General features: G+C 41.0%; 1 protein-coding gene across 1 annotated transcript; it reads right to left on the bottom strand.

Annotated features, from left to right (window-relative positions):
- Positions 1-2355: 2355 nt before the first annotated feature.
- Positions 2356-15956, bottom strand: smg6 (SMG6 nonsense mediated mRNA decay factor). The gene is made up of 19 exons (XM_029447892.1): positions 15816-15956; positions 12190-14590; positions 11820-12012; positions 11332-11442; positions 10883-10989; positions 10659-10737; positions 10221-10331; positions 9897-10112; positions 8276-8337; positions 7994-8139; positions 7584-7697; positions 6731-6905; positions 6229-6448; positions 5858-6037; positions 5479-5646; positions 5193-5337; positions 4725-4987; positions 4476-4557; positions 2356-4360 (listed from the first exon to the last, which is right to left on the bottom strand). The coding sequence occupies exons 1-19, from the start codon at positions 15904-15906 to the stop codon at positions 4230-4232; spliced, it is 4995 nt and encodes a 1664-aa protein (XP_029303752.1). The 5' UTR covers positions 15907-15956; the 3' UTR covers positions 2356-4229.

Genomic DNA, 15956 nt, shown 5'->3' with positions numbered 1-15956 from the left:
CCCTCCCTAATCTCAGAGTATGGTAGGCTACTGCTGTGCCACAACTGCAAGTATAGGAGTGTGGTGTGGATGGAGAGAGCATCAAAGTGTCAACACAACATGAGTCCTGGTGCACTCTATAGCAGGGGATAACCAAGTATTGGACATTACTCTCTCTCTCTCTCTCTTACTATGTGTGTTTTTGGCTTTGTGCACTTTCAGTCACTGAGCTCTTAATGTGATTAACAGTTTCAGTCTTAATCTGGTGTCTACTATAAATAGCCTGTCGTTAACTCAGTCGATTTCAAAAACTGTTAATATGTATCCTTGTACAACAACCGATCCTCTCAATATGCCAGGAATGGCTGTCCAGAGACCTCATTTTGCAGTTCTTCAGTCCTTGCCCCTACTATGATGAGAACAGTTGGTTTTGCATCACAACACCATCATTTATTATAGTAAACAGTAATACTAATAGTAGCAAACTAAACAATACAATCTAGTTTTGTGCAACATATAATTACAATACTATATGATTAGATCCTCTGAGTTTACACTCTTTGAAACCATTTGGTGTGTACAATACCTTATTAGTCTATGACCTGGCATGATATGACTTGGTATAACATGGTTATATAATAAGAAGTATAATTTAACAGTAAAGTGGACAGATGCCAGACTGATGCCATACATATTTTTTAGGGTAATTTAACACCTCAGTCCCCAAACAGTTTAGCAACTGACACAAGTCCATTGATGTGCTACAGATGTTTCCATTTCTGACACTGTCAGTTTCTCACCATGCTGTGTTTACATCAGGGAAGCATACATGTGTAGCTGAATCCTCTGTTTATATTATATTCCCAGAAATACATTTCTCTAAGATTTTTTAGTTCTAGCATGAAAACAACTTATCATATCAGTATAGATGTGACACCACATCCCAGAGGATTACTTGTGTAGCTGTAATCTGCATCCAGGAAATATAGGGTATATGCAATGTGCATGGCAGCAGAGAGGTTAAAGATGGGCATTCCACAACAGGCTGCAGGCTGAGAAACCAATCAGCTTGCAGAACAGAGCTCAGAGGGCTTTGATTGGTTGCTTGGTAGCCCTGTTGTCATGATGATGAGAATTGGGTCCTGCCTGTGTGGTCTGTATCCAGGCACAGAAGTACACTGAAGCAAATGATATGGATGGATAGGCTGCAGAACCTTCTGTCCCTGACACACATATATATATATGTGTGTGTATATATAATGTAAATACATAAATCCCAGGGTACATCATATTCAAACTAGAACTGAACATATCTGTGATGTCTGTGCTTGTTTACAGATGTTATATGCTGAAAAAGGATCTGTCCCACTTATGCTCTCTGAAGATGCACATTCACAAATAACTGAGAGTGAGTTATATCATGTAACAGTGAATACCAGGAAGCCTCCAAGCATTGATCTTATTCAGATGGTACTCAGACTACACTGAGGGTCTTCATTAACACTGGGAGTTTAATATGTGACTATTAATCAGCCCTAAGAATAGATATCAGGACTGAACCAGAGCAGTTCAGTATTTTGAGGCATGTCTCGATAATGATCATGGCTATTCATTTTTTGATGTTCCTGTGACCGGTAGATTTCCTCATGTTTGTCTATTTGATCAGTTCATCAACACATTCCCTACTGAAGTGCTACACTAAGAACTTAAGACTGACTCTTTGGTTCCATCACTCCTGCCTGTGTCATCTTTATACCACTACCACATGAGGGCACTCATGATAAGGTTTTGGTTTGTCAGTCGTTTAAATACAACTTTCTGCAGATAAATTGATTATGTGTAGTATGCATTTTGAGTTGTCGATTATTTTAGTACATTTGAGTATGTTGGTTTACTATGGATTCTATTAAATTTAAGTTAATAGAATTAAATCATGTCAACATTTGAATGTACTAAATTCCTCTGTGTGTTTAGTAATTAAACAAGTATTTCAAACTCAATTTTCTGGTTATAATATAATTTAATAAAACACAAGACCTTCAAATATCCACTGATGATCTGGCTCTGTACGTTTGAAGGTTTAAGATAAATTTAATGTGAATATTAAGAATATATTTGTGCCACACAACTATAGGCCTCCTTCCCAGCAAACATTTTGACATGTCACAGAAGAAAAGCACAGGTGTAAATGATAACATTAATGATGTCTGAGTTCTATTTAGATGCTTCTGTTAGTATAATGAGGAATCATTAGTAACACCTGTGCTTTTCCTGTTATGACAAGAAAAAAATGTCTACTGTAAAAAAAAAGGGCTTTTAAAAAAAATAATAATGTCACATCTTCTTTTGCACATTAATGAAGAAAAAAACAAAGTGTGCCATCAAAACATTTTATTGTTGGTCGATGAAAACGTGTTAAATTGACTATGTATTCACTTCAGCAGAGCCACTTAACACAGTAGATTGCACTGAGCATACAGTAGCACAAAAACAGAGGGGCTGAAGAAACTAATAAACCTTTCTAGAGGTTTTTCAAAAATACTTAAACATCAACTGCTTATGGAAGTTTTACGAGCCTACCTAGCTGAAAAGGTACAGGACAAATACAACGCAGGGTAGCCACTTCTACATACAGTATTATTCTAAATTTGTATGATCAAACGGTCACAAGTGAATGATGTATTGTGTATGATGCAACATAACAAGATAACATAGGTGTAGATCTATTTTGAGCATCCAGACACAAATACAGACAGAAACATACACTATAACTCAGTATCTCCTGAAACTGTGTCCTAAAGCAATCCAGAGCAAGCAAAAACACAAACACACATACTGCCTTTGTGTTGAACGTTTGTTGACAATGCATCAGCAAGGTGTTGCTTAAACTTGATGGAAACTTTACAGACTGTAATTTGTGGCGGTATACCTCATGTATTATGTATTCTAAAAGAAAAGAAAATATGGGACCTCGAAAGAAAAGGAAAAGAAAGCACACTCTGAAGAGGAATACTGTTATTGGTGATTAAAAACATTTCATGAAAAGGTAACTGCTGTGGTGGTATGCACTGAAAAGTACAAAGAGTGTAAAGATGAATAGAAAATAAAGTAAAATAGTCACCAATGGTACTTGATAATAAAGCATCTGCCAGTCAATGTGAAGGAAGAACTCTCATCCTAAAATCGTGGGTCAAACTGTATTTGTTAAGTGATAGATGGGTGGAACTTCTCTCAAAGGGCTACATCCCAATGAGCATAATGTTCTGGAAACCAACTGAGTAGTCTTGATATCAAATATCAGGAATTTATTATACTGCTCAAACACAGAAATAAATTATTTATAAATCCATCTGGAGCTGGAAAACATGGGAAAACTTGGCAGATGCTTTTTATCAGAGTCTACAAAATGAAAAAAAAAACCTTTTACAAAAATAAATAATAACCAATGCGTTGTTGACTTTTTCAAAACGTTTTCTTAAAATACCCAAACTTAATACTAGCATCAAACTGGAGGAACAACCAAAGTTACCAAACAGGCATTAAACACTTCCTGGGTTAGCAGGAAATGCCATACCGGCAAGGGATTCCTTGGAGGTGCTGAGGTTGCATTAGGGCTCGATTAACCCTCTCTACACTTCTTACTGTACTGACAAAGACCTTCCAGCTGTGCTTCTCTCTGCCTACCTTTCTCTCAGCTCTGCTGTAGAGGTCAAAGCAGTTTATGCAACTGGGCCCTAAGAGAAGTGTGGAAGTGCCAGTTATGGCCTTCATTATCGTTGTTTGTCATCAATTAAATGACCATAAACACTCTCCCTCTTTCATCCACCTCTAATGTTAATACCGCTTGCAGAGTTCACACTCACCAACTAGGAGCAGAGGCTCAGGGCTGGACCAGACAACTTACAAATCCAATCACTCCATTTGTACCTTTCCTGCCTTCCAGTCCAGCCTTTCTGAGACTTGTCAAGTCTCCCTGTCTCTTTCCGGGGAAACTCACTGATCTGATCTGCACTCACTCACAGACACACAGACACACACACAGACACACACACAGACACACAGACACACACACACACACCTCACTACATTTGCTTGTATTTTCATAAGAAGTGGTTCTATTCTTTCTTAATCATTTCCTCTCCCCTGTTGTCTCCTTTCTTCTCTTTCTCTGCTCAAGTGTGTCTTCTCTTGCGGCTGAGTGGCAAGCAGGCTTCCACAGTTGGGTTCCTTTGATTCCAGCTTAGCCTGGTTCAGCCCACTTTGGCCCAGCTGAGGAAAGCGGGGATGTCTCGGACTGGGACATTGCGAGTCAAAGCTTTGACGCGCAGGTTACGGTCATCTGTAAGGAGTACCACCTCCCTTTGGAGCCTCACGGTCCCATCTGTGTGTGTGTGGGGGGGAAATACACTTAGATGACTTTATTCACATTAAATTACACGGTTGCTTATGTGTTAGGAAATATGAAGACTGATTGAATGACAGTCAATGTTACTTACTTCTCTGATCAGGCATGAAATCTTTAGCCTTGTCTTTGCAGTAGTGAAGGCAGCAGGACAGAATCACATCATCATTGGTACCCTGAGGAAAAATAGAAAACTAAGTCACGAGAAACAATACAAACATTTGATGTAAGTAGTATCCGCAGTCAGCCACTGCTTCGAAGCAAAAGAAAAAGCTGAATAATATCTTATAAAACAAAACGAAAACAAAGAAACATTTTGAGATACATTTATTTGGGCTCTCACCTGCTGTCCAGAGGTGTCTTCACTGCGGAAGGCAATGGACTCGAGCTGATTTCCTCTGCTTGTCAGGGCTCTGAGGTACGGTTCCCTGGCTTCGAAACCTTTCTCTAGGAAAGCCACTGCCAACCGGGCCTTCTCCTGCACGGCCCGCACATGGGCTGCACTAACATTATAGTTGCCACGACCACCAGTGCCACGTCCCCCTGACCCCACTCCTCCACCAAAGTTGTCCTGGCCTTTAGCTAAGCCATCTAACTCTGTAATCACTGCGAGAGAACACACATTTCACTATGAGTATACATGAACAAAGATGTGCCGTTTCTACACTTAACACCAGACACATGGGGCATTATTATCATTGTATACATGTCACAACACCACCATTTAATCCTCCTTCATCCCTCTTACTAGAGAGCGTACTCATCCATTCATTTATTTCCTCTTTTCTTTGTTTCTGTCTTTCAGTCTTACCGATGAGTGGCAGAACTATTATGTATGTTCCACACTGAAGGAGTCTCTTCAACCCTCCCAGGTGATCAATGAATCCATTGGTATCTGGAACCAAAAAGAGAGGCCTCACTTCCAGCTCCAACTGCCCGCCTGTCTGCAGCACTGCCTGGAACACACACAAATTACATTTTATATAACATTTAACTGTGGCAACTCTTATTGATAAAAAAAAGAAAAAAAGAATACCCATCACAACTCATTTCCAGATTTGAATATCTATTGTTATGAACGGGTATTTCTATTTCACCTGTATTTTATCTCTGCGCTTCTGCTGCTGTGCCAGCTTGTTGGTGAGGACATTGCGTCGCGCCTTCAGCTGCCTGATGTCATTCTCGCTGTCTCCCGCCTCCTCGGCATCCTCCTCTCCTTCTGAAGCGGAGAGAGACGACTCTGCCTCGACTATGACATCGTCAGCCTGCCACACAGACACGGATAAGATACATTTTCAACAATCTGGCTCCCACTACTTTAAATAGCATCTGCTGAACTGAAATGAAGATTTAATTTACATAGTTTCGTGTCGTGTCAAATTTTGAAAGAAAGGAGTGCGATCAAAGATGAAAAAATAAAGGGAGCAAAGTGAAGAGGAAATATTATTAGAGTGAAAGTAGGGGAAAGACAGTCACCTCTTTCTCTGTTAGAGAATCCTGCCTTCTCTTTGTATCCATTGAGTGGTTAGGGGAAGGAGAAGTTGCCACAGAGATGTATTTGCCTCCCTTGAAGGCCAACAGAGGCTCTTCCTGTCCACACAAAGCCTCTAGAAAGTACTTCAGCACCGTCACTCTCTTACAATCTGCTGCAATTGCCTAAGGATAGAAGAGGTGGGTTTATGTGCATGAGAACAGGAAGAGGACAATTACCAGTACGTGTCAAATCTGGCACTCTGACCGTGACAGAAAAATAAATCAGTAGAATATTCAGTAACTACACAGGAGGAAAAGCATGTTCCAAGGCTTCAGTGTTACCATATAATGAGACACCTTTCATTTCCACTCACCATGTCAGTGTGTCTGTCTGTGTAACAAGGCTCCTGTGGTGCAGCAAGCAGTGGTACAAAGCCAGCAAGCAGCCGGTCCTCCTTCAATTGCAGCACAGTCAACTCCTCCTCTCCCTCGACTTCTTCAGTGTCAACTTTGTACAGCGGCACTTCCTCGTGGTCCACATGTGCCAGCATGTTACACAGGTCAGCCAGGCACTGCCAAACATCAGGGCTACAACTTGATGAGAGAGGAACATTAACTTAGTATTATATTATTTTAACAAAATACTGTCTGAAGAGAGTTGGTGTGTGTGTGTGTGTGTGTGTGTGTGTTTGATGTGATCGTGACAGTACAGGCCATGAGCAGAACCAACAGTAGTAATTGAAAGTATGTAAATGTAAATATATTTTGCTTTCAAATTTAATAAATGAGGACATGCCAATGTTGTATTCACAACTTGTTTCCACTGCCCCGAAGTGGACAAATAAAAAAAGGTTACTGCAGATTTAAAGTACTCACTCTATACTGCACGGTGGTGGGTTCCACTGGTCTGGTTGTCCCAACATCCAGTCAGACCACACCTTGATGCTTGGCAGCAGTTCTCTAAGGTCTAATGGGAAGGCAGAGACCCTCATCATACACTCAAGATCCTCCCCTTTACTCTCCTCCTCTCCATCTGCCATGGGGACTGGCTCTAAAAGAGAGAAAGAGAAGTTTTTAAAGTACAATCCTTCAAAGGTTATTCTCCTCCCCAGTCCCTGGGTCTGAGACAGAGTTGATGAGTAGTGCTGTTTTATGTAGAGATTAGTAAATCCGATTTTTGTAAATAAAAGCACCTTAATCTATTTTTGCAACTCAAGCTATCTTGTCATCTCTTCGTCAGTTGACCCACGTTGTTTTTTGTAATACACTCAAACAAAAACAAAATAAAATTCACAAAATGTGATCACAGCTGTACAAATAAAAGGTGGATTATGATTATTCCAACTGAAGTTAGAAAACTCGACCCTTTTGGAAGTCAAAAACCATCAAAATGATTTGCTTTTATATTTTCAACATCATTTTACTGTTACAAAGTAAAACAAAGTGTCTTGGGGTTTATCCAGAAATTTCCAAAGATGGATTGTTCAGCCACGTAGCCGACCAATAGTGTATTCTCTAATTAATAGTAGTACATGATACTAGGTAGACAGAGCTGTCTGCCCAGTCATATACAATGTTACCAATTAGGTCTATGAATAATGTTCACCGATCGACAACCAAATATTAATATTGAGGTTCATTTCAAAACTACCTGAATTAGACGACTGTAGAGCCACAACTTCAATACATGCTGCTGATCATTATGTTGTGGTGCCGACTGTGTGCGTACCTGTAGGAGTATCCCTGAGCAGCTCTGTGCAGCGCTGCACCATTAGTGCGAACATGCCGAGACCCAGGGCAGTGCTTTGCTCTTGTAAAACAGATCGCACTTCCTTGTCTTCAGCTGACAAACAGAGACAGACATTTTGAAACAGCATTTCCTCAACACGCTTTGTATCAATATTACAAATGACATGTGTACAGCTCCAGCACTTGAGTTCATTTAGTAATTGTATTTAAGTTGGAAAAAGAACTGCATGTGAGAAGATGAGGTTAAATGCTACAAACATGGCAACAAATTAACATGATTCACATTTTACACGAGCAGAAAAAACTAAAAAGGTTGTTCACCAGCCATGCATTTGTATTTATTTAGCAGATAAACACAATGAGTGTGTGTGTGTGTGTGTGCAGCATCACCTCTGCTGTGGGCATTGTGTATGGTGAACATGTTGATGGTGATGATCTGCAGCATGTGCGTGCTGCCCAGGAGTGAAGGGCCATGCTGGAGCAGCGTCTTAAACTCCTGCAGAACGCGGGTGGCCACTCCAGGGAAGGATTCCATGCTGTATAGGAATAAATACACACATTCATATAAAACAATTCAGAAAGAACAGACACAAAAGAAACACACAAAACGATTTAAATTCATTCAAACTCATTCAGTCTGTGAAGAGCTGGAATACATGAGACGCCACTCACCCCACTTTAGTGAAGAGCTTTCCGTGCGCATGCAGGAAAATCAGAATGAATCTCTTATTTAGCTGGAAGAAAAAAAGAAAAGGCCAAAAGAAAAGTATTACTAATCTTTTGGTAACAGTTTTATTTAGCTACAAGCCCTAAAGCCCAGTACAGCACATGATAAGAAAACACATGTCTTCATCCAGTACACCCGAGACTTTGAACAATAGTGGTGGGAGGAAATGGACTGAAAGGGTACTGAAGCTGGAAAGAGCAAAGAGGATACTCGTACAGATTCCTCTTCCAACAGGATACACTTACAAATAGTGCACAAAAGCAGAGTACATAGGAGAGAAACACAAATGTAAATAGTTTAAACGTAAAGAAAGTAAAAATAGATATATTATTATTATACTATTTTATCTGCTATTTTAATTATGGTACTTCAGACTCATTTACATCAACACTGTGATTATTGTACTGTAAATGCTCTTATTCTAATCTTGTACTAATTGTTATGTTTTTGCTGTGAAGCACTTTGGGCTGCAATTCTTGTATGAAAGGTGCTATACAAATAAAGCTTATTATTATATTATTATTACCACAAAGCTGCATTCTGCACTTGTGTAGGATATTTAAAGCTACTTAATAATTAATAATGAACGTAAACATGAAGACAGTGGTGTCAAAAAGTGTGCTCTTTTCCTAGAAAAACCAACTTCTGACAGCAACCAATGATTCGCTGTGTGATGAACCAAACAAACACAAATGAGATCAGAGCCACCACATCTTAAACCAAAGCTCTCTCACAGAAACAAGTGATTTGCTTCTAGCTTGTAACCAAACCAGCTGATAAAGTTGGGCGCCTCCCATTGGTGGGTTACTGGATGCACACACCTGGGAAGACATTTACAGAAAGCCTAGAATCTGCAGGAGAACGACATTATGTCTCCCAGTTATCTGCAATATTTGCCACAATGTCAAAATTGACAGAATACCTAGCGAACAAAAGGATGGATGGATGTCCAATTACTTTGTATAATTTAAGTATATACAATTATTTTATGTCCATCAATAGCCTGAAGAAGACATGTCGAAACATTGATAAAACATTATTTTTTTCAATTTCATTGTAGCTTCACACAATTAACTCCATATAAACACTTGAGAAAATAGCCCGGTCCACTTAATAAATACAGTACATGGTGAATCATTGCAAGCAAAAAAACTAAACAAACAAAAAAAGGGACAAATAACTAAGAGCTGAAAGATGTGGAGAAAGAGATTAGAGAGTTAAAAATATCTTGAAAACCAAAGATTAGTAAACAGAAATGAAGGCCCCAGGATGAGAAACAAATTAAATGACGACAGCAGGAATAAATGTCAGTCAAAAGAAATAAAACGTAGAGGACACACTGAATGAGAGGAAAGAATTAAAGCAGAGGAAATAATAAATTGATTACAAAGAAAAGAGGGGATATTAAATTCTCTATAAAACTGTGTGGGAGACGTATGCAGGCACTTGTGTCTCCAAGTGTTTTGAATTTTTTTTTAAATAAATATACAAAAATACCTGTAAAATATGCACACGGAGACCAGTGTCTCTGCACGAGAGAGGGCAAAAGAAAGAAAGGGATCTTACATCACTAGTGCTGAGAGTGCCCAGCTCTCCATCCTGTTCAGAGTCTCTGCTGGATTCACTACCTCCTCTCTGAGAGGATGGGGTTGCCGCTTGTCCGCTGGGGCGAATCCATATCTCCACACGGGCTCCATCTTCCCCTCTTCCTCTCCCTCTCACTGCCGGGCCCCTAGAGCCTCCTTCATGCTCTTGTCTCCTCCTTCGCTCAAGCTGCTCTGTCTACAAAAACAAAAGTCTCTAAACAAGAAGCACTTGAGCTGCCTTAAATTTTTGGTCCAAAAAGGTGAATTATATAATTCAAGTTAGTGACTGAAGTTTGTGTCTAACCTTTCGCTTAGCTTCCTCAAACAGACTCATCAGGCTTTCCTTTGCAGTCAGGATGGGGTTGGAAGCTGCCAAGCTGCGCATGTAATAATACACAGCATCCAACTTCCGCTTCTGTAAGTAAAAGAGATGGAAAGAGAGTGAGAGAGGGAGGTATCTCACAAAAGGACACACAGTGGGTGGGAGTGACAAGACTATTACTCAAAATATAGTTGTATTTTTCAGTAATGGCAGGAGAAAAACAGTCAAAAAAGTAAATGCCTTAATTACATTTATCCAATTAGGCCTGCAGAGAACTTTTTCAGCCTAAAATCCAATTTTCAACTTTCTATTCTTACTTAATTACAGGTAATTTAGCAGACGCTCTTATCCAGAGCGACTTACAGCGAACTAACTGCAGACTACTACGCCATCACCTCCCACTTAAACTACATCACTTACTGTATAGACTGCCAGCAGGGCCAGCTGGTTATATGGTCGTCCATTTTTGGGTGCAATCTGCTGGGCTTTCAGGTACCAGCTACGAAGAAAATTGATATGTGTAGTCATGAGATACCATCAGTCATTCAGGATAGTCCTGACCACTCGTTTTTGGACACAATATTTTGACATTATAGCCTCCCAACTCAGTCTAATTTAAATGTTTAATGCCAACTACAGCCTACCTGCGAGCCTTGCCGTAGTTGGCCGAATCACTGGCTTGTTCCCGGTAACGTGCGATATCTCCCTGACAAATCATGCAGCGCTGAGCACTGATGATTGCATACTTCACCTGAAAAAAACAGAAACACAAAATAAACTTTTAACAATTCACAACATACAATGTTCAGTTATAATTGTAGACACAAATAACAACTAGTAACTAACTAGTTGCTAGTAACATGAGATTATCTCATCATTGCCTGGCTCATTAAATGACCGTGTGACTGCCACTATGTTACTTTGGTAAAACATTTTACAAGCTTCAAGTTGCATTTTTGTTGCCCGATTCAGCCGTACACATTGGATATATAAAGTATATCTAATACATTTTAAGAAGCATTATCTGATTATTCTTTGAACACATGTTAAGTGCACACACAAACACGTAAGACTAAAAGGAGTATTGCTTTACCGTTTTGCGTAATGGCCGAGCCCTGACAGCCATGCCATCCATGTAATCCTGTAACTTAAACTGGTACACTGTCTGCAGCTTCTGCAGCAGCGCATCAAAGAAAAGTGCCCCCTGCGAAACACAGACAATGATCACAACAGATAAGTGAAGAAAACAAATATAGTTCGACATCTTTAATGTACACAAAATGTCAAATGGTTTTGGACACAAATATTTTCAGGATTATTATGCAAAATAAAAATAAACAATGTATATTTTAGCAAATTACATACAATCGTACTAATTCTGCATTTTCTTCCCAATCAATATCTAATAAAGTGCCCAAAGAGACTGTTAGCGTTTGTCTTGACGTATCCTCAAGCAAGATTATGAATCCTGTACACAGATGTTCAATGCTATACAAACCCCTTAAATTTGCGCCCCTTGCAAAAACCTCTTCATATTTTTGTGAAACTTTGCCTCGTCTGAATTTCCCACACATTCCTTACCTCGTCAAGCAGCGTGAGCAGCATGTTCCTTATATGAGGGGTGTTGTCATAAGTGGGGTCTTTGAGTAGCTGCCGGAAGCGCTCAATGACCTGGTAAAACACATTCTTCCACAAAGCCTGATCCACGTTCTGTGAGTCTGAGTAGTCGATGTCTGTCAGGATGACCTGCTCATATTGCCCCAAAAGGTCGGCTCTAGAAAACAGGACAGGCAAAACAGGACAGGACTCTTTCAATAAATCTACTGACTCAGTTCTGATGAGTATATTATTAATGAGTACGAAGTGGCAACTGACAGCCAAACAAGTAGTGTAAGAGTAAAACATAAACCAAGCACCCATATAGGACACATATTTTGCCCCAAATCCTAACCTGAGTTGGGCCATGCGATCCAGTCCTTCAGCACTCATTCTGTCCCTGGAAAGCAGATTACTGAGCTGGAGCTCCTGTGCATCTGCAGCCCTCAGCATCCTCCCCAGCTCCCCTCGGGCTTGTTGCTCCACCTCTTCAAATGTCAAACTACCTCCTGCTCCAGGCTGGGAATAACCTGCTCCCCTGTAACTCCCACAGAACTGACCCACACCAAGGCCAGGGTACATGCCATTTGGGGGAGCCATTTGGTAGGGCCCCATATGATAAGGATATGGATAGCGCTGGCTGCTGGTGGCACCGGGACTATGTGGGTTGCTGGTGGGCATGGGGTGGCCGTAGGGGTTGTCAGAGTTTTGGAATTTGTAGTAGGCCATGGCAGCAGCCTGCTGGGATCGAAAGTGATCACCCTGCGACACTGGAGGACTGCCTGCTACCTCATCGTCTGTGTCGAGAAAGTGAAGTTGTCCAATTCCAGCCCCAGTCTGAAGATATATAGGCTGCTGGAGAGATGAATGCTGTGAGGATTGGGTGCTGGTAAGAGCAGGTTTCTGGTCGGGATTATTTGGATCCCAGAGCCGTCTCACTCCTCCTCCTCTGCCTCCTCTACTCCTGCAAGGTCCTCCTCCCCTGATTCCACCAAAAAGAAGCCTTTGCCCGACCTCTGGGGAATTAGAGATGTCTGTGCGAGCTGGAAGCACCAGGATACCCCCACCTCTGCCACGAAGAACCAAGCCTGGCTTGCGATGTAGAGACAGCCCACTATGTGACGTGGTACCCGGCTGTTTTTCTATAGAAACCCTTAGGATTCCCCGACCTCCACCTCCGTTTCCCTTTGGTCTGTTCCTTTCTTCCCTCCGCCCCTCTGCACTTAGTTCTTCCCTGCCACCTCTCCTCCTCCTGTCTTCTGCTTTGTCACTCATCTCACTTCCTTCCATTGATTCTGTAGATGATTCCCCGTTGGTTGTCCAGCTTTGTAAATGACTCCTTCGTCCTGCTCCACTATTGGCAATCCCCTCTTTATGCTTAGGTTCCAAGCGTGGCCACTTGGTACTCTCCACATTCATCGCTACTCCAGGACCATCCAGGCTGGTGACACTGCTGGCTGAGCTACTGCTGTAAGTTCGATTCCGTGAGCGCCGAATATCTGATTTGGAATAACGTTTTGAGATTGGTGTTGTGCTGTTAGAATTGGATTTGTTTCTGTTGCATGCTTCTACTGCCCTGTCTGGATTTCTTTCCGTCTTAGCATCTTTTTCAGAGTCTCTGGACCTATTGTTGTTGTTGTCTCCTCTTCTGCGATTATCTCTTCCTTTGCTTTGGTGTGTATCTGCTGTTTTACCTGGTTTATTATCCACTTCTGCTGCTCTCCTGTCTCTTTCCTTCTCAGCTTTCCCCTGGTCGCCCTTTCCTCCACCACCTGCTTCATCTTCTCCTCTTTTGGAATCCTGAATCCTCTCTCTTTCCTTCTCCCCTCCCCTTTTGCTGCGGTTTCCCTTTTCCTTCTTCTTCTCTACCTTTTCATCCTCCTCTTTTGTTCCTCTGCCTTGGCCTCTCTTTTCCTTATCAGTTGTTTCCCCTCTCTTGCAACTTAACTCTTCAACAGTTTGGCCTTCACATCTCACTTTACCCTTTTCTTTCACACTGAGTTTTTCTACTTTGCTAGTAATTTTGTCCACCGAAGCATCAGAGGGTAATGGGGTTTTTTCCACATCTCGGCCTCCTTGCTTTTTGTTTGTCTCACTAGATTTAGACAATTTTAGGTTTTCCTGTATATGTTTTACTTCTTTATCGTTCCCTCCCTGCTTCAGTAGAGATGTTTTTTTGTCCCCTTCCTCTGTACTCAACTGGGATTCTGGCTCAGCTTTCTGCTTATTCTTTCTAAGGTCAGGCTTTTCCTGCTCTTTTCCAACTCCACAGTCATTTTCCTGAACGGTCCTTCTGCTTCCAGGTTGATAGAATTCTCGGTCTGGTTTGCGGGCTTTCCGTGAGGGCTTAGCAGCTCCAGCAGGTTCCTGGTGTTCGCTGTCATTTTCAACAAAGCCTTTCTCTTGATTTGTTTCTAATTTAGATTGTGATTGGACGCCCTTTCTATAGTTCTGAGTGTTACTACCATCACCTCTCATCCTGTCTTCTTCCTTTTTGTCGGTGCCTGCCCCACTGTCTGTGCACACATGTCTCTCTAAAACTTTTTCAGAGACACCCTTTTTCTCACTTTGGGGTGGTTTATCATGGCCATGTGACTCAGCGGCCAGGGGATCACTTTGACAAGTTTCTCCCTCCTCACTGTCACGGTGACACCGTCCATGTCCAGCTACCGGCTGGTAGCGCTGAAGTTCAGGGCGCGGGCGCTTTCCTTCCCGTTTCCTTTGCTGCTTGTGTACATGATGCTCCTGTTGCTCATCTACAGAAAGACACATAAAGAAATTAGTTGGAGTCAGAGAAATCTGAATCAGTATGTAAGACTTTTAAAACATCAGATTCGGCCAAGAAAATTGCAGTCGGTGCATATCTACTTGATCAGCTGTGCACTGTAGTTCTTTAGCAAACATAACTTAAACAGAAATAAACGGTGGATTTGTTGGGAACTATTGTTAGCTGTGAATAAATAATGCAATTGGTGCTTAAGTAAGTATTGATGGCAGGAGAACGATGCATGTTGGACTCAAAATAAATGACTGTCAATGTGTGAACAGGTTAATGCAATGGAGTGTCTCATTGATTTTTTGTTTTGAGACAACAATGGTGGGCTACCACACAGAGGGATAAGCTACACCAGGCTCTTTTACAATAAGAAAAATAAACAATGTAAATGACAACAATTGAAATTATGCCTGTTTGGAACCAAGTCACTGGAGATTATTTTCATAGAAGAATAAGAGTTTAGGAGGGAAACAAGTGTGCCCATTCACACACATTTAACTTTTTCTTTTCAACTGCATTATCCATTCACAACAAGGACAAGTAGACGGTCACTACTTTTTTAATGTAGCTTTGCAAACCTGCTCTTTTTTATTTATTGAATCGTTTTTTGTATTAATGTAATTGTACGCGAGTACTTACATGGGTGCAATGTTTTATGCTGTTTGTGTTTACAAATAAACATGAAATACATCCCACAAAATGAGAAACACACATCACTGTTTTGACAACTTTTTCTATAAAGTTTTTAAATAAACGCTTTTTTCTCTTCAGCGGAAAGACGAAACTGTAATGGTTGGCTGACGTTAGCTAATTCTCTAACGTTAACTAACGTTTAACTATTACAAGAGTCGAGCTTATCTGTCGTAACACCATTTAACGGTTAACGTTACATTCACATATTACGGACACATTTCTTCTTCTAATGTACTTAAAGTATTGGGACTAAATGTAAAAAACAGGACAATGAATATTAGAAACGTGGTTAAATCGTGACCAGTCACACATAAAGTATCCGCTGTTGAAGGGGGCGTTTACAACGGACCAAAGAATGGACAGGCAGATAGCTAGCTAGCTAACAACATTAGCTGGTTACACACTTAGCAACTCCGTAGGCTACTTCTAGCTAATTTGGGATACTTCCGCTTGAATTCATCAACTTTTTTATAAATATATTTCCTCCAAGGATGTAGTTCAATTTCTCTCACCTTTCTGACAGTCAGTAATATTAATTAAATTCGACGCTTCAGCTCGGAGTTCCGCAGCTGAGATTCGCACTCTGTCCAGTTCGTTCGCCATCTTTGACTTCACTAAAACAAAAACACAACAAGTACGGTGGCCCAACTGGC

This window comes from Cottoperca gobio, chromosome 14 (assembly GCF_900634415.1).
Source record: "Cottoperca gobio chromosome 14, fCotGob3.1, whole genome shotgun sequence".
NCBI lineage: Eukaryota > Metazoa > Chordata > Actinopteri > Perciformes > Bovichtidae > Cottoperca > Cottoperca gobio.
This window is presented reverse-complemented; position numbering and strand designations above follow the sequence as displayed.